The sequence below is a fragment of the Nannobrachium achirus genome, assembly GCF_963921795.1.
Source record: "Nannobrachium achirus genome assembly, chromosome: 19".
NCBI lineage: Eukaryota > Metazoa > Chordata > Actinopteri > Myctophiformes > Myctophidae > Nannobrachium > Nannobrachium achirus.
In genome coordinates, this window is record NC_137826.1 from 30,676,139 (window position 1) to 30,695,050 (window position 18,912).

At 40.8% G+C, this 18,912-nt stretch overlaps 2 protein-coding genes across 2 annotated transcripts; both read left to right on the top strand.

Moving 5' to 3' along the window:
* The first annotated feature begins 2,901 nt into the window (after positions 1–2,901).
* Positions 2,902–10,938, top strand: LOC308303999 (ribonucleoside-diphosphate reductase large subunit-like). The gene is made up of 19 exons (XM_080748552.1): positions 2,902–3,039; positions 3,941–4,029; positions 4,115–4,292; positions 4,511–4,611; positions 4,734–4,793; positions 6,123–6,162; positions 6,312–6,474; positions 6,616–6,757; positions 7,216–7,299; positions 7,452–7,613; positions 8,073–8,152; positions 8,252–8,453; positions 8,576–8,725; positions 8,830–9,051; positions 9,143–9,219; positions 9,316–9,451; positions 9,549–9,644; positions 9,784–9,972; positions 10,435–10,938. The coding sequence occupies exons 1-19, from the start codon at positions 3,021–3,023 to the stop codon at positions 10,621–10,623; spliced, it is 2,379 nt and encodes a 792-aa protein (XP_080604678.1). The 5' UTR covers positions 2,902–3,020; the 3' UTR covers positions 10,624–10,938.
* A 2,638-nt stretch (positions 10,939–13,576) lies between these two features.
* On the top strand, positions 13,577–18,290 carry cwc15 (CWC15 spliceosome associated protein homolog). The gene is made up of 7 exons (XM_080748571.1): positions 13,577–13,628; positions 14,237–14,378; positions 15,646–15,758; positions 16,821–16,918; positions 17,014–17,124; positions 17,211–17,344; positions 17,452–18,290. Exons 2-7 carry the CDS (start codon positions 14,248–14,250, stop codon positions 17,579–17,581), a joined length of 717 nt encoding a protein of 238 aa, XP_080604697.1. The 5' UTR covers positions 13,577–13,628; positions 14,237–14,247; the 3' UTR covers positions 17,582–18,290.
* Positions 18,291–18,912: the final 622 nt, after the last annotated feature.

Below are 18,912 nucleotides of genomic sequence, written 5' to 3' on the forward strand. Positions count from 1 at the left end.
TTTTGGATCAAATCTGAAGGAGTAATATTCAAGAATGTGTTTTACATAAGTCGGCCTCCTGCTGGTGCTTTAAAAGGCAGATGTGAAATATGCAGGGCAAAGGTTTTTCCTTTCCTCCTTCTAGGGAGTGCACATACAAAGTTTTACACGAACAGTGGAGTCATAGGTAAAAACACAAATCGGCCTGTTATAGCGCCACCATGAGGCTGATTTGAACATTTTGAGGTGTAATTTCTTCCTCTGCCTATTGGGAATGTGCATGCACAATTTCACCAAAAATGCACGCTGTATTCATTTGAGGCATTTTGTTCAAAACTGACAAAATACCAATCCTGCAAACTTTGGAAGCCAATCTTAGCCATGCAGGAAGGAATATGACAAATCTGAAAGACCTGTTTCGTTTACTGACTATAGACATACTGTGTACCGATTTGCATGGTTTTTGAACAAAATCTGTATGAGTACTGCCCAAAAAAGTGTTTTGCACACAGGGACGTGCTGATTCAGCCCCGGGAAAAAGAGTTGGAGAGGCCCTATTTTTTATATATATATTTCGTCGTTGTCGGGTGGAAACCTTATATGTCCAAAACCGTTTGTTTTGTATTTATCATTTTAAAAATGATTTAAACTAGTGAAAACAGCCGATCTACAAGCACACAACGCCTCGCACCGCGAGGCGTTGTGTGCTTGTAGATCGGCTGTTTTCACTACTTTTGTGCAACGGCCTTGTATGATGAAGCAGGGCTTTGCTTTGCAAAAAAATGTATACATTTTAAACTTGGAGATACGAGGTTTCTGCCCGACAGTGACGATTTACTTTGTTGGCTGCACAGCCCCCAAAATGGAACGAAGGCCGACATTTAATTTTTAATTTTTTCCTAATGGCCGGCCTGGACTGGCCGGGAATGAACCGGCCGTTCGGGAGTTGTCCCGCTTTTCCCAATGGCCAGCACGTCCCTGTTTGCACAAATCTGCCTCCTGGTGGCGCTATAACAGGCCCATGTGAAAATATTGTGGGCAGAGTCTGCTCTAGCTGTCACCCAGCGAGTGTGCGTGCACAGTTTTGCTGCCAGAGATTAGCTGTTCAGTGACGGAAGGACGGACACGCGGACGAACACACGGACAGACGGACGGACAGACAGGGTGCAAAACATAGTCTCCCTATATGCCTTTTGGCCTGGCGGAGACAAAAACACTTCTACGATATAGCCTAATTCTAAACCATCTCCATGAAATGTGGCAGTGCCGGACTACACAGGGCTTGTGGCTCTTGCTATTGCTATCACATATCATATCATAGTATAGATTCATTATCACTCAAGACCTCATAAGCTTCAGCCTGGCCATCTGTGCAAATTTCTTCTTTAGCCTGGAGTCAGGATTCTTCTTGGCAATCTGATAGTACGCTTTCTTGATCTCTTTCTTGACTGAGTGAGAATAGAAGGCCTGATTGTTTTTAGCAGATGCTTGTGTGAAAGGAATGTGTGCAGAGAACATGTGTAATGTGGCCCCTGGAATTGACACCCGCTGTGTCCCTCAGTGTACCAACTGTTATCCAACATGTGGAACTGTGAACAGCTGAGATCTTTGAGATATTTCAGACATTCAGAAACTTTCAGATATTCTCTCTTCACACACACACAGACACGCACACACACGCACACACACACACACACACGCACACACACTTGAAATATCTATTTATGGCCACATAAACAGAAGTACAAAGGACATAAACACTGCCAGTACTTAATATTTAGAACCATCGCTCCCAGTGGAGCATAGCATAGGCCACTGTCAGACAATAGGAATAAAGTTGAAATACTTGTCAGACACAGCAGACATCAATCATGGACAAAGGAAACAATGCCTCCTCTAAAGCAGCTTCCTGTAATAGCTGATACCGAGCAGTACTTTTGCAGAGGCTGACCATTTTAAGGCCCCACAGAACCAACTTGTGAACATGCAGTAGGCTACCAAATATATAAACTAAAGGTTAACATCTGTTGTCTAGCTGTGAGATGACCTGCTCTTGTCTATGGCTCTAGTTGATCATATTTTAGCACTTTTGTAAGAAAGGCTTCCTCTGTAATCAAAGGTACAGCTGACCTACCCCCCCCGCGCCCCCTAGTGGCGAAAAAGAGAAAAACTTCTGGGAACCCAGATTACAGCTGACCTGAATGAACACCTCAAAAATGATATCAGGGGTGTTAGCTGAAATGTTAGAGAACACAGAATCATCATTTCACCTTTTATATATACTCTATGCATTTCACAGGTTAAACAGGCACGGCTGCAACGAAAATACTCATTATGTAGAATGTCCCATTTCCAAGTTTTCAAATGTGTAAAAGTCTTTTGAAAAACAAGCCCACAATGCGATGCATTGTGGACTTGTAGATCGTCTACTTTCAACTGGCCGAAAGTAGGGATGATGTGGTTTATGTGTGTTTTCTAATAATCTTATGAATCTAGTAATGTTTTCAAATAAATCTAGAGGAGTAAAAGTAGAATATTTTCCTCTTGAGATGTAGTGGAGTTGAAGTAAAGGTATTGGAAATTGGAAATACTCAAGTAAAGTACAAATACCTCAAAATTGTACATAATTATACTGTATACTTAAGTAAATGTACTTAGTTACTTTACGCAAGGTTAAGTAATGATGACAAAATTGCAACCCGCCAAATCTAGCTCCGGAAATTAACAAAAGTAGGGAAGTGCGTCAGATAACTGTTTGTGATTGGTCCAAAAGCCACCGCAACTACTCGCGGATTGGCTGTGACATTGCGTCAGCAGGCTTATCCACACCAGATTGGCTGTTCTTTTGTCACAAACACAATAGTCGCGGGTTTTTTGGATCATACTGGCGCTCTCTTCAGTTTGAGAGGTTATTATTCTGTCCTTCATAGCATACTGTACACTTGGTGGAACTGGATCGATCACTCGTACAGCAGTTTATTGCTCTAACTATCGCTCTTTCTTTTTCGTGACTGTTGGGAGCCAAGTGACAACTTGCAGATATGCACGTAATAAAGCGAGGTAGGTTTGGTATTTTATTTTAATCGAGTCAAAGGTGGATCTCCAGTGTAATATTGCGGCTGCAGTTCGTTAACCTAGTTTTCTATCAAAGCCAAGACATTGTTGTTAAATCTGTCATTACAGTATTATAACTGAATACAAGTTAATGAATACGTCCTGAAATGTATCATATCTTTGAATGATGCGACTTTTTATGGACATTTTTGGCTTTGTCGTAATTGGCGCCAAGCAAACGACAATGAACACATTATTGATTCATGAACCTTACAAATTGGGAATTTTGTCATAAAGGTCGAGTCGGTACCTCGATGGCAAATTGGCTATTTCCCCCAAAATGAAAAAATGTTTTCATGTGAAGGACCCCCAAATGTACACTTATTAGCCCATGGACCCCAATTGAAAATATATGCCAGGGACCCCCATAAGAGAAGATGTTATGGCTCTCGCAGTGATTCTCAACCATTTTAATGTCAAGGACCCCCAGTTTGACATGCATTAGAAATTTGACTACAGGCCCACATTTAATGGCATTTCTATCTCTGGGACCCCAATTTACTGTTATCAATGTTGATTTGAACATGCTCTGTATACAGCACTCTCTGACTAAAGTGTACCCTTAAACGTATTGTTTTGTGCCCAAAATGAGTACTGGATAGCCACACATTTTGTAGCAGTTGTAGAAATATTAGGGGTTGTAAATGTCATTTAAAAATATTATATGTATTTGGCTGCCCCATTTCTAAAGTTATCAACACCTTATAGACCTTTTGAAAGTGGGTATAATTTTGAGAATATCTTTTTCATATTTACCACATCTGTTAATTTTATACATATTCTACCTGAGAAAATATGTTTGTAGAAATCTACAAGATCGATCTTAATAAAGATTCTTGAATTTCAGATGGACGCCAGGAGCGTGTCATGTTTGATAAAATAACCTCTCGCATACAGAAGCTTTGCTATGGACTCAATTCTGACTTTGTGGATCCGGTAAGTTTACATTCCTTTGTCATTATCTATGAATAAAAATCCTCTGTGTAATTATACTGTAACATTTTCATTATCTTTTGCTCAGACCCAGATAACAATGAAGGTGATCCAGGGTCTATACAGTGGAGTCACCACTATAGAGCTGGACACATTGGCAGCGGAAATTGCTGCCACCCTCACAACAAAGCATCCCGATTATGCCATTCTGGCAGCACGCATTGCTGTCTCAAACCTGCATAAAGAGACAAAGAAAGTGTTCAGCGGTGAGTATAACTTTAAAAAAGGTGTATTCTTGGAAATTGTGTAATAACCAGTCCCCATCTTTGCAGCATATTTCCAGCAACATTACGCTTGTTATACCCCCTTGTACCGCCTTCCAAATAGTCATACCGTAAATGTGAATTGTGTAACGGACTAACAGCCCCATAATATGAGTTCACTTAGTTTATACGTAGTGCCTTTTCTCTCATTGCCACTGCAGATGTGATGGAGGATCTGTACAACTATGTCAACCCCCTAAATAACCGTCACTCTCCCATGATCTGCAAGGAAACACTCAACATTGTCCTCGAAAACAAGGATGTAAGTAATCTAAGTATGCTGTGTATGGTTATGGTCAATTATGTACTGTATATGTTTGTTATTTGCATTTGACCACACAGCAGTTTGCATATCTCATATTGTGCCTTTGCTTTTCTTTGTAGCGCCTCAACTCGTCCATCATTTTCGACAGAGACTTCTCCTACAATTTCTTCGGTTTCAAGGTACTTTTTATGACTAAATAGGATTTGTACTTGTTTTTAGTCTGGTTGCCCCTTCAGTGCAACCAGACTATGGAACTTGTCCGACTTTATTCCATCTTCGATTATCTCCTAACTATCTTTTGCCATGCTACACTAGCCTGACTGCTAGCGTCCGTCTCAATCACACACTTCGTTTTGGGATTTGAGTCTGAAACTGGGGACGGAGATTCTACTTCGCCGGGGGCGGGGTAAAGCCTATTGACGTCACCCACACACACACACACACACATACACACACACACACACACACACACGCTTAGAGCCTCCGACGGCGACGTGGCGTGTCATTGCAAAAATACGTTATTTCTCATAACATATTATATGACTGCATGTTTACGTTAGTGCAAAATGGTATTAAAACGTAATGAAACGGCACTATTATATAGTTTATTAAAATAATTCGAGTCGAGTTTGACTCCGCCATGACAGTTTTCACGGACCAATCAGAGTCCACTAGACTCTCACGTGGGCAGAGGACACCAATCAGAGTCCACTAGTGAATCTCACGTGGGCCTACACTGCTCTGACGTGGGCAGAAGAGCTCTGTTTGGAGGGGGCTGGGACGGGAGCAGCCAAACCACGTGCCCCAAGCATACAACCCTGATTGGCCCATTCAATTCGCCCGCTCCTCGGGCGCGTTTGAAATAGATTAAAATATATGCAGCTTCAGTCCACACTACAAACCACCCACCAGCAGGGGGTGGTGATGTGCGGACTGAAGTATCAGGCTAATGCTGCACCTCCCACAGTTTTGGTGGCACGTACTGCGTCCATATCATATGTCAAATCGACCGGCTTCATTGGGACACGCATGCGCCATGCATGCTATTTTGCTAAGAGATACACTATATATATTTTCATTTATATAAATGTATTTGTGAATTAATTTTCTCCATTGACTTTAATTAAAAATTTAACTTTTCCCAAATATGGAGAAGATGGCTGACATCATAGACCACATGAGACTGAAACAGTATGTCCATATATGGGCTTTCCAAGATATGGGCTTAATGATGACTGACAGATCTCCATATATGGCCATTCATTTATTAGTGAATTACCCTAGTGGCAGAAAAAATTACCTCTGGGAACTCAGATTGTTAGTAAATAAATTTTCCCCATCGACTTGAAAGGGGAAAATTCAAATGGTTAGATGAAATTAATTTGCGAAATTCGCATCAAAGCAACCACACAGCAACACACTCTTTCTTTCTTTTCTTTTTTCTTTCTTTTTCTTTTTTTACTTTTTTCTTCTTGGAGCATAAACCTCATCTGTCTTTCTGGTTTTAGACACTTGAGCGGTCATACTTGCTGAAGATTAATGGCAAAGGTGAGAACTTATTTTACTAATTTGTAGTTCACGGTGAGGCTGTTAACTGCCTGGTAATGTCTTGGTCAGGCTCATTATGCTGATGTTGGTATGATAGACTGCTCTGTATAAATGAATTGCTAATAATCTGTGCTTTATCTATTCTGTAGTTGCTGAGAGACCACAGCACATGCTCATGAGAGTGTCTGTTGGAATCCATAAAAGAGACATCGATGCAGCGATTGAAACCTATAACCTACTGTCAGAGAAGTGGTTCACTCATGCATCCCCAACATTGTTCAATGCTGGCACCAACCGGCCACAGCTGTCAAGGTAAATATTATTATTATTGATAATAATAATAATACATTTTACGGCTGGACAGTAGTATCAAATGGTGCATGTTTGAAATGGCATTTTGTAAATGAACTGTCCTATCCTATTAATATCCTATTAATTGTTGATTATTTGCAGTTGTTTTTTGCTGGCCATGAAGGATGACAGCATTGAAGGCATTTATGACACACTGAAGCAATGCGCCCTCATCTCCAAATCAGCTGGAGGAATTGGTGTGGCAGTTAGCTGCATCAGAGCAACGGGCAGCTACATTGCTGGGGTAAGTGATACATACAGTATGTATATCACATACTGGCTGTATGCCTCAGCCAGTCTTTGCCACACATAAAAGCATGATTCAAGTAAACAGCAAAGTAAGGCAGAATGCCTTCTCCCTCAGTTTAACACAGCCCTAAAACTCCAGCTCCTCCACCATACCCATATTAGGCAATGATGTTCATTAGGGGAACAAATTGAAAGGAGACTTTGCGGTGCATCCAACTTGACCAAGCGTCTACACTACAAAACACAATTGGGCATATTCAGGGGAGGGGAGCTGGGGGCTCCTCATTGGCAGTCATGGGCCAGTCATTGAACCAACAAAATGATTTTCTGTAGGACAAAAACGGATCACAAAAATTGGCTGTGGGGGAAGCAAGACTTGTATAAACTGAATAACTTCATTTACTATCTGTGTTTTTTGTTTTTGTCTAATACTTTTTGTGTCCTTTGTTTCAGACTAATGGAAATTCCAATGGCCTGGTTCCTATGCTTCGGGTGTACAACAACACTGCACGCTATGTTGATCAGGGTGGCAATAAGGTTAGTAGGACTTGAATTTAACATGGCTTAGCTGTAGTCTATAAAGATGAGCTTCTGGGAACTCAGATTAGGTAAAGGTGACTATAAACAGTTGATTTAGCATACTCTACATATTCTACTAATGCATGCTAATCATTCTCCTCTCTCCTCAGAGACCTGGAGCCTTTGCTATGTACTTGGAGCCATGGCATTCTGATGTGTTTGACTTCTTGGACCTGAAGAAGAACACAGGGAAAGAGGAGCAGAGGGCCAGAGACCTTTTCTATGCCATGTGGATACCAGACCTCTTCATGAAGAGAGTGGAGAGCAACCAGGTGGGCTTTGAAAGAAGCCACTCACTCTAAAAGTGAACATACATTATTCCTACCATCTTAGACATTTTTTGTAGAGCTTTATGATAATAACATATTTCACAAACATAATACAGAGGTATTTAAGAATGTTTATTGTACAAAGAAAAAACATTTAGTTCTGGCATTTCATTGACTAAAGTATTTGGGGGCAGGTACACCACATGCTTTGGTCATGTCTTTTAAGCACTTTCTATCAACTATGTCTTTACTCAAGTACACAGTGATAGCATGTGTTATGTTGGTCCACTGCTGACATTTTTCTCGAAAGACAAACAAATAAAACAAAAAGGTGGGAGAAAAAAACAAACGCTCTACCGGTAAGCACGGTATGATGGTATGGTAAAAATCCATACCGGTGTACCTTTTTGTACTTATTATATTGTCCAGTGTCCACCACTAATTGTGCATATCTACTTACAGGATTGGTCACTGATGTGCCCAAGTGACTGTCCTGGGTTGGATGAGTGCTGGGGGGAGGAGTTTGAGAAGCTCTACACTAGGTAAGGAGTATGACACCAGCAGATTCTGTTCTCCTCATGTACTGTAGATCCTGTTTTCTCAAGGCTAGCTTGTCTCATGGGTCATGTGTACTTCCCCAGCTATGAAAAGCAGGGTAAGGCCAAGCGAGTGGTGAAAGCTCAGCAAGTGTGGCACGCCATCATTGAGTCCCAGACCGAAACAGGGACACCATACATGCTCTACAAGGATGCCTGCAATCGGAAGAGCAACCAGCAGAATCTGGGCACCATCAAATGCAGCAACTTGTGCACTGAGATTGTGGAGTACACCAGTAAAGATGAGGTATGGGAAGCACAACATTGGATATTAAGGGACATGCATATTTAGCCTGGTGTTCTTGCCAGCTGCCTAACCTTACAATGTATTAATGCTGTGAAACTCTTTCCCTTCTCTCCCCATCTCAGGTTGCTGTGTGTAACCTGGCTTCCATTGCTCTCAACATGTACGTTACCCCAGAAAAGACCTTTGATTTTAAAAAGCTGGCAGATGTCACCAAAGTCATTGTCAAGAACCTGAACAAGATCATTGACATCAACTTCTACCCAGTGATTGAGGTACATTGTCTTGTCTAGTAATGATTGTCTGCTAACTTATTTATGGATCTAGGATTACTCATGGCATGGAGATTAACAAATTACTCTTCCTACTGTATTTTCAGGCTGAGAACTCTAACAAGCGTCACAGGCCAATCGGAATTGGTGTCCAGGGTTTGGCTGATGCTTTTATCCTGATGCGTTATCCCTTTGAAAGCCCTGAAGCTAAGAAGCTGAACATTCAGATATTTGAGACCATCTACTATGCTTCCTTGGAGTCCAGCTGTGAACTGGCAGCAGAACAAGGACCATACGAAACTTACGCTGGCTCTCCTGTCAGCAAGGGAGTGAGTATAGTAGAGTACAGTGTGTGAGGGCAAATACATATTGGTAGCCTTTAAAGTGCAATCCTGATTGAGACCTGCCTTTGTTTGTCAGATTCTTCAGCATGACATGTGGGAGAAAACCCCAACAGACCTCTGGGATTGGAAAGCACTGAAGGAGAAGATTGCAAAGTAAGACTTTAACCTCTTCACTGATGCTCTTATGATGGCCCATCTCACCAGGTTTGGCTTGTGTCTGTGTATATTTACCACTGACTCTCTGTTCAGGCATGGAGTGAGGAACAGCCTGCTGCTGGCCCCTATGCCCACAGCTTCCACAGCCCAGATCCTGGGTAACAACGAATCTGTTGAGGCTTACACTAGTAATATCTACACACGCAGGGTGCTCTCTGGAGAGTTCCAGGTCAGTAATATGATATCTGACTGGCGTCATTCATCCTTGTAGTTCATCCAAGTTGTTTGTACATGCTACTGAGTTGCAAAATGTGTTTCTCTCTTAGATTGTGAATCCTCACCTCTTGAAAGACCTAACAGAAAGAGGATTGTGGAATGAGGAGATGAAGAATCAGTTGATTTCTCAGAATGGGTCTATCCAGGTAAGGATGAAAAAGAAAAACACCAATCCCTTATTAATATCATTTATTTATGGCCTTTGTAATTGTATAAGACACTAAAACATCACCCTGGTTACATATGTTTTGGCATAGCATTTATAATGTCCTTTGATTGCCACAGGGTATTGAGGCGATCCCAGACGATCTGAAACAGCTGTATAAAACCGTATGGGAAATCTCCCAGAAGACTGTTCTTGAGATGGCAGCAGACCGTGGTGCTTTCATCGACCAAAGCCAGTCCCTAAACATCCATATTGCAGAACCAAACTATGGAAAACTGACCAGCATGCACTTCTATGGTTGGAAACTGGTAAGTTGGGGTCTCCTGCAAAAATGTGCATCAAATTCAATCTAACACCACTTTAGCCCTATTCTATTTTTTGGATAACTGTCCCAGTGTCCCTACTAGCACAACATATTTTCACATGGGGGACAGCGGCCATGTACATATCAATTTGTGGGTCCTTGACATGAAACGTTTTGAGAACCACTGGTCTAGTCCCTCTCAATTGGAGAAAAAGCTGTACTATTAAAATAGAAATAAATAAATCCGGGGCGCCCGCTGGCCTACTGGTCCAGGCGCATACCACTTAGGCATTGCCACATAGGCATGGATGCCTGGCGGCGTCGCCTGTTCGATTCCCAATCTGGATGACCTTTGTCACTCCCCATCTCTCCCCCATTTCCTGTCAGTCTACTGTCCTATCAATAAAGGCATAAAAGCCCCCCAAAAAATAGAAATAAATCAATCCATTTCACCATCTTCTCCCAGGGTCTGAAGACTGGCATGTACTACCTGAGGACCAAGCCTGCAGCCAACCCCATCCAGTTCACTCTGAACAAGAAGATGTTAGCGGACGGCCAGTCAGCCAAGACCAAAGAGGAGATTAAAGAACAGAACATTGCTGCCATGGTCTGTTCCCTGGAGAACCGAGACGAGTGTCTGATGTGTGGTTCTTAAAGCCAAATTGATGCTCCGCCCCACAACGGATGGCATGGTGAAAAAGATAATCTACAAGCTCAACGCGTCACATTCGCAACACGTGAGATTGTAGATCTGCTTTAAGTATCAATTTGGCTTCATTGTCCTTTCCCCGATAACCTAACTCAATTTAGGTTTTGATGGAAAAAGGGTTTGTTCACAAGCACTTCATTGTTAATTAAGTTGGGTGTGATGTCCCAATACCTGCTCTTATCACAATTCTTAATGTTTTCATGCACTGTTGTATAGAATGCTTATACTCTTCTGTCAGATCAACTTTTATGTAAATCAGCATTTCACACATTTTATATTTTACAAGGGAAAAACAGGTGAAATAAAACTGCTATAACTTTTCTTGTCATTTTACCGTGATTATTTGTTTTTGAGTAATGTAAAACTGGTTACTGCACTAAATATTCAGTTGGTTGACATGAAATAGAGCCGTTCCCAAGACTGTAGCCAGTAGTTGGTAGTGGTGTAGTCGTTGGTATTTGTTTCGATAGGGAAGTTGCAACAGACCACACAAATGTCAGCAATGTGTTTTTTTGTGATTAGCTGGTAGTAATGTCATTTCTGTGCGTGAGATGCAGGAATCAGGATCATTTCACTCAAATGCATGTTAAACACCTGCAGTCTGTTTACAGTTTACAGTTTAGGCATTTAGCAGACACTTTTAATCCAAAGCGATTTACAATAAGCAGATACAACAACAACAGTCTGGTACTCAATCTCTGTTTTCGGACTGTGTACAGTATGGCTCAATAGAAATTAAGACAGTTGAGGGTTAGGCTCAATATCAAACCATGACGAACATGGTCAGTGCTGAATCTGTTCATGGTGTTTTACACCAATCTTGGCAGCACTATTCACACACTACAGCAGTGTTTCTCAATCTTTTTTTTTTGCTTGAGTACCCCCTTTCCCAGGTTTTTGAATCCATATAGGCTACCCCCTTAATCCGACAACAGCATTTTCCATATAAAATTGCAATTAAAACCATAGCTAGTGGTATATGATGCTATGATAACCCCCTTTTCAAGAATATAACATCACAAACAATGAGGAGTGAGAGTTTCAAACAGTGCTTCCCGAACAGATTTATTTTCAACACTGGCCTGACATTTCATTCCAGTTTTCATGTCAATAACTTTGATTCAAACAACATTAAAATGCATCCCAGTTGCCTGGGACCATATTTGGGTTAGCAACTGTCAGGCTCTCGTTTCTCCAAGTGTCATCATTAGACATAACAGTAAATGTTTTTTCTCTTAAGTGCTCCCTCTGTGTCGGAGTTGGAGAGGGCTCTGGTTAAAGACCCCTTTAAAAAGGGAATTATATCAGAATTTTATAATCTCATGGTGTCTTTCTCGCTGGAGACCTCTGAATCTAAGCTTGAAGCCTGGAAGACAGATTTACAGGTAGATCTGACAGAGGAACAGTGGAGTACAGCTTGTATAGAAGCTCAGTCTCAAACAGGGAACACACGATTAAAACTTCTACAATATAATTGGCTTATGAGAGTGTATATCACACCAGAGAAATTGAATACATTTGATAGTAATATTCCCGATGTGTGCACCAGATGTGGTGAAGACAAGGGCACACTGTTCCACTGTCTTTGGTCGTGTCCAAAATTGATGGAGTTTTGGAAGGAGGTCGGGCAGGAAATTCAAAAAATTCTATCTGTTAAAATAGTACCAGAACCGACATTCTTTCTGCTTGGTCTATATCCAGAGGGACACAAATTGAAAACCTGTGAAATCAAGTTTATTGACATCTGTATCTTACAAGCTAAAAGAATAATTGCATTATCTTGGAAGAGTCTGGGAAAACCGAGTATTTCTCTATGGTTCAGAGAACTGTGTTCATGTCTACCTCTGGAAAAGATTACATATATTTTGAAGGACAAACAAGAGGTATTTCAGAAGATATGGGGTTGTTTCATTCAATATATGAAAGACTGTAACTTGGGACACTTAATGTCAGAACGGGGGGGGGGGAGTAGTGCTGTTGTTGTTTTTCTTTTCTATGGTTTTGGTTTTATTTTGTCATGTTTTTTTTTTTCTCTTGCTTTTGCTTTTGCATTTTGTATGTTTAAAAAAAAGTGTAACAATTGTAACAATTGAATTTCCTGTGAAAAAAAGAAAATCTTAATAAATATATTGTAAAAAAAAAAAAAAATGTTTTTTCTCCTTCTAATTCAATTGTAGTTAATTATTTAACTATGTATAATATTATCATGATTTATACTTCTATTTTTGGGGGGCGTTTTCTGAGTAGGCTACTCCCTGCAGAACCTCCGCGTACCCGTACCCCTAGGGTACGCGTACCCTCGTTTGAGAAACACTGTGCTACAGGATGAAATCACTGACATTATGCAAACTTTATTTTGTACACTTGTGTCTTTGAAACCATTTTACATGTATTTTTTTAGTCATGTGACAGCAGGACCATTGGTTGCGTTATAGGTACCAAACGGTGTAGCAGCCTTTGTGAGTATACAAGTTAATACAAGACATGACATGACATGACATGACATGACATGACATGACATATATTAGTATTAGTTTATGTAACACATACAGTATAGGCTACTATTCTCTCTGAATAAATAACAGGTTGCAAAACACCCTACTACTGAACTATTATGGAAGACTCAATTCAGCATGACACTATAAACTCTTGGTTTATAATGTCATGCCAGCTGAATTGAGTCTTTCTACTGATTATAGTTCAGTAGGGCCCTAAAGAATATGATATTTAATGTGATTCAAATTATTAGAGAGGCAGGCAAGGATACAAGTCGTAGAATGTCTTATTGTATACACTCCAGAGCAGTAGGTGGCGATAATACTCCTAAACAACAAGAAGTCGTGTCGTTTGCTGTCGACGTCATATTTCTTCCGTCTTCCTCCAAGTGTGGGCAGGTTTGTATTGATGCTGCTGTAAATTGGGAAATTAATTCACAAAGTAACAATTTGACGGTAATTTGAATCAATTTAGAGTTAGGTAATATTATAATGCTCACTGCTGTTCCTGTACCGCGCGTTTTTTGTTACAATAGTGCTTCTTATGTCCTGCTTTGGCAAGGCTCCTACTTGTTAGCTAATATGGCTAACGTTAGCTTTGCAAACTAAATAAAGAAAAGATTCAAGAACTCCATTTTAATGCTATTTATTTGTTGGAGTTCAAACGCACATAACTAACAGTAAAAGTTAGTTCAGTGACTTGTCTGGGACTGCCTTATGCCATTGTTTTAGATGTATTTTCAATGGTTTTATTGTTTAATCATCACAACATCAATTCAGTTTCCATTGTTGAATGAGTTGTTAGATGTAGCAGGAATAGTGTATGTTTTAAAGCCATTTTGGCAGCAGGGCCATCTGCTAAATGAGAATATTGGATCAAGTAGTGGCTCTAAAGTTTAACATAGAGAAATGCCTGCTTTTAAAGGAAAGTGTGTGTGTGTGTGTGTGTGTGTGTGTGTGTGTGTGTGTTGACTTTGTTACTTACCAGTTGATTGATTGAATTTGGAGGTAGCTGTTTACAAGCTAGTAATTAACCGTCATCTCATTTATTCTATTATGTACAGAGCCATTAAAGATGACAACAGCTGCAAGACCCACGTTTGAGCCGGCAAGAGGAGGGAGGGGTAAAGGAGAAGGGGATCTAAGTGCATTGTCTAAGCAATACTCGAGTCGTGATCTACCTGGTCACACAAAGCTCAAATACAGGTCAGTGAGTTAAACTATGCAACATGTAAACAGTTATGGAATACAGCCACAGGTCAGTAGCTTTAACAGCTGTTTAGTAACTCATTCCACCCAGTCATTTGCTGCTCTTGTATCTTGAGTGATTGCTATATTAATTTCTGCTGTAAATGTTAGACCATCTACTTCATCTTTCATTGTGTTGACTAGAGTGGGTACAGCTTGATTTGATTATTCCCAAAGGGCCCCTAGAACCATATTGTGCTAGTCATGAGTGTACCACTAATTACATGACTGTTGTTAATCTGCTCTGAAAGCCAATTTGGACACAAAATAATTTCCCCCGTGACGCAGGTGGGACAAAGATACATCGTCGTCGTGGTACAAGACCACTGCACCCATGAAAGATTAGTGTACACATTACAGAATGCTTAATGAAAGTTACCGCAGACCTTACTGATCATCCTCTTCAGGTAGAATTCAGTTCAAAACGCTATTTGAAGAGGATTAACACAGCAGAAAAAAGTGGAGAATAGACAGGCTGTGAAAAAACTGTTATCAAACCAAAAACGTATGCAATTCTTTCCCATTGCTATAATTCCTCCAACACTCCTGTATGGTAAATATTTACTGTATATGATGCCCCCACCAGCGAATAATTCACAATTTGAAAATAAAAAGGATTGCCAAAGCATATTTCACCACCAATGTTATTTTTGGGGTGGATTACATTCACAGTTCTGGGACGGTGGTGAAAACATTTTGGCTGGGGCCCTGCTATATGCTCACAATGCGATTGCAATGTGTGTAGATTTGATTGAAAAATCTGGGAAAATGTTTCTCAAAGTGGTTAAGCCTGATGTTTATACCAGGGGTCTTCAACAGGGGGTCCTCCAAATCTTTGTGTGATTTTTTTATATTAACCACTTGAACCCTAGTGTCCAAATTCAGAGGACTTTAACCGAAAATGGCAGCTTGTACTTGTAGATCGTCTATTTTCGGCAAAGAGGTTTGGTATAGAGGGGAAAAAGAGCAGGCTAAGTGCAGAGTGAAAGGTCAAGTTTATTAAGTATTGACGGTTCAAGTGGTTAAATATCTGAAAACACATATTGACAGGAATCCAAAATACACTGATGATTGTGCTGTCAAACAATGAAACTATATGGAATCTATAATAAGGTTGTGGGCCAATGTGGGGGTCACTGCTTCATCTCTCTCTCAACTAAGGAGTCTTAGGCCTGAAAACGTTGAAGACCCCTATTTTATACTATATATATATTGTTCTCTGCAGGCAGCCCACCCAGGATGCCCCAGAGGAGGTCCGTGCCCGTGACTTCCGTAGGGAGCTGGAGGAGAGGGAACGTGTGGTAGTGCGTGAGAAGACCAGGGAAAGGGGACCAAGAGGTGGGTCTTACTGCAGACATTACCTTCACAGTTATGTTAACCAGTGGATGTAGTCACCGGCGCCGCGAAAAATCGGTTATTTGCGGTTATAAAGTCGGCTAAAATGGGTATTTCCGGGTATAAAGTAGACTAAAATGGGTTTCCTTTATTAAGTCATTTTCGGGTGTCTTTGGGGCTTCACATTGGATATGTTATGCTAACTCCAGGCAGTCAGTTCTGTTCATATTAACTCACCCATTTCTCCATTCCTGCTATCCCAATTCCTCCTCCATCTGAGCCATCCAAATTCCAAAAGTTGCCGTTCTGTTAACCATATTCGCTGCAAAACTTCTTCCGAGTTTTACTTAATTACTCCAGTAACCACACTACAACAGCAGATATCACACAGCAGCGTTCCGTCTTTTTTTACCGTCCGGGCTAGAACACACACGCTGCAGTGCGTTCCTGGCTTACCCCAAGACGAGGCCATGGGGGGGGGAAGGCGGGAACCATTGGAGCGAGTGTGTTCTTACCCGAACGGTAAAGCAAGACGGACACGCCTGGTTTAGCCTGTATATCTCTCCCTCTGTCTCTGTCTCTCTCTGAGCTCCCGTGGCACTCGTCATTCCACCAGTCGCAGAATTAATTCATTGAAAGATGTTGTAGTAGCGGGGCCCAGGGAGGGGGAGGGGGCTGCGGGAGGGGGGGCCGGGCTCCCCCAACCGGCAGATGTGGGGGAGCCATTGCTTCCTTGGCTCCATTATCCAGGTGCCAGTGGATGTAGTCTTTTGTTTTTGTTAAGATCATTTCGTTTTTGCTAAAAGAATTCTTATGGAGACTTTATATTGATATTGATAATTTATTCATTAAATTGCAATCTTACTTTTTATTTTTATGTTGTGTTCTGTTGGCAAAGTTTTGAGGACTTTGCAACATTTGCATTTTTCTGGTTGTACCTGTATGAGTAGTGAAACATGGTCTTGATTGTCATGAAACTTAGATTTTAATCAGTTACCATTTGTAGATTTTATTGTTGTTGTGGCGGGTAGATGTTTATCTGATATTTGTCCCCCCATGTCATAGAGCATACTACATCATCCTCCTCTTCATCATCCTCCAAGAGGCCAAGGCTTGATCAAATCCCAGCAGCCAATCTGGATGCTGATGACCCTCTCACTGATGTAAGTGCTTTGAGTTCAAGACTGCGACGTGGAGCAGGTGCGGTCATTAATCATTAAGACTGACGTTATGTTTATGTGTGGTGGGGCTCCCGTAGGATGAAGAGGATGAGGACTCTGAAGATGAGAGCGATGATGACGACACCGCAGCTCTGCTGGCAGAACTGGAGAAGATCAAGAAGGAGCGGGCTGATGAGCAAGAACGCAAAGTAAGGCATCAATCACCTGAGACCCACCTGTCCAGACGTTAACTCTTTGTGTAGTATTTCATTGTTTATCATTGTCCCTGTCCAAGGAGCGGGAGCAAAAGGCAGAGGAAGAGAGGATCCGCATGGAGAACATCCTGAGTGGCAACCCGCTGATTAATTTGGCTGGACAGCAACAGCAGCAGGCAAGCCAGCCACAGAATACCTTCACCGTCAAAAGGAGGTATGACACACATACTCGTTTATCACCTTTTACCAATGACCACACTGACTCTTTTGACATTCTTTAGTAGATTATTGATGTTCATGATATTTTTTCTATCCTCTAAGGTGGGATGATGATGTTGTTTTCAAGAACTGTGCCAAGGGAGTGGATGATGCGCGTAAGGAGAAACGCTTCATCAACGACACCTTGCGCTCAGAGTTCCACAAGAAATTCATGGAGAAATATGTGAAGTAAGAGACTTGGACGTTGGCGCATATTTCTCTTCCTGGACATTTCTGTCAATCACAGGATAATCGTCAAACCCAAAATGGAACATTAACCAATGCCGTTTATGAGACGACAGGCTCCATATATCCCAAACTTGAAAATATTGTATATAAATGAGTTAGTTATACCTTTTTATTAAAGGTAGTGTAAGTGAAATTGTTTGGATAAAACTTTTTTGTTTTTTGTTAAAATGTTAAAATCTCTATATTTTGATAATAATCATTGCTTTATTTCATTGTTTGTAGTGTTTGTTCAGTAACAGCGGTGTTTGTCTCAAGCTCTTTAGTCAACGGAAAATATTTTTTCAGCTGGGTTGTCAATTTCATCCAATCAGGAGAGAGAGTCCAATTATCATTTGATAGTATTCCAATTCCAACTTTGTCGGATCACTTCCAGTTTCACTTCTTTATCCTGTAGTTCTTTTCTCTCTTGAAATGCATTTCCTGTTCACTAAATCGCTGGAGAGACGGGAGACCCATGTTACTGAACAAATACTTTAGTCTATAGCAATGATGAGTATGGGAATATAGAGCTATTTAACACTTATTTTATATATATCACTTACACCCCCTTTAAACTGAACTGAACTAAACTTGGAAAAATCCAATTTGTTTTGAAGTTGGCAGTTGCTTTCCATGTTAGTGTAAGTAGTTTTTCCTTTTTTTTTTTTAAGTAATGTCAATAAACCTGAAGAAAAAAAGCCTCAGAAAGCTTTTGTTTTGCTTTATGCGAGAAAGATTTTTACATTCTGCACTAACCCGGTGTCACGGTTTCTTCCTATTTATATAAAAGAAACTTAAGACATGAACTTGTTGCTTCACAGGTTGAAGTTCCCTAAAAACTAATGGCCACAAACTTGGGAATGCCCAATATATTCTACAGAATGTGTAATTGATAGTTCTTATGTACCATATACGATGTCTTTCTCAGAGTTGGGCAGTAACTAGTTACTAGTAATATATTACTGCAACATTACTTTACCCAGTAACGACCTCACACCAAAATACCTATGAGACTGGAATCCGCGTTCCGCCAATGCATTTCAATGAGAAGGGAGCATTTTTTGCAGAAATCCTCTGCTGGCATGAAACCGCTTCACTCTCATTGAAATGCATTGGTGGAACGCGGATTCCACTCTCATAGGTATTTTGGTGTGAGGGCACTAAGGGATTATTCTGCCAAAACAGTAATATTATACCATATTACTTTGTAAAAATTAGCTTAGTTACATATTACTCTGGTTTTGTCAGCAGTCTTTTGAAAACATTTCGTTTAACAGGTCAAGAGAGATTGCTTCT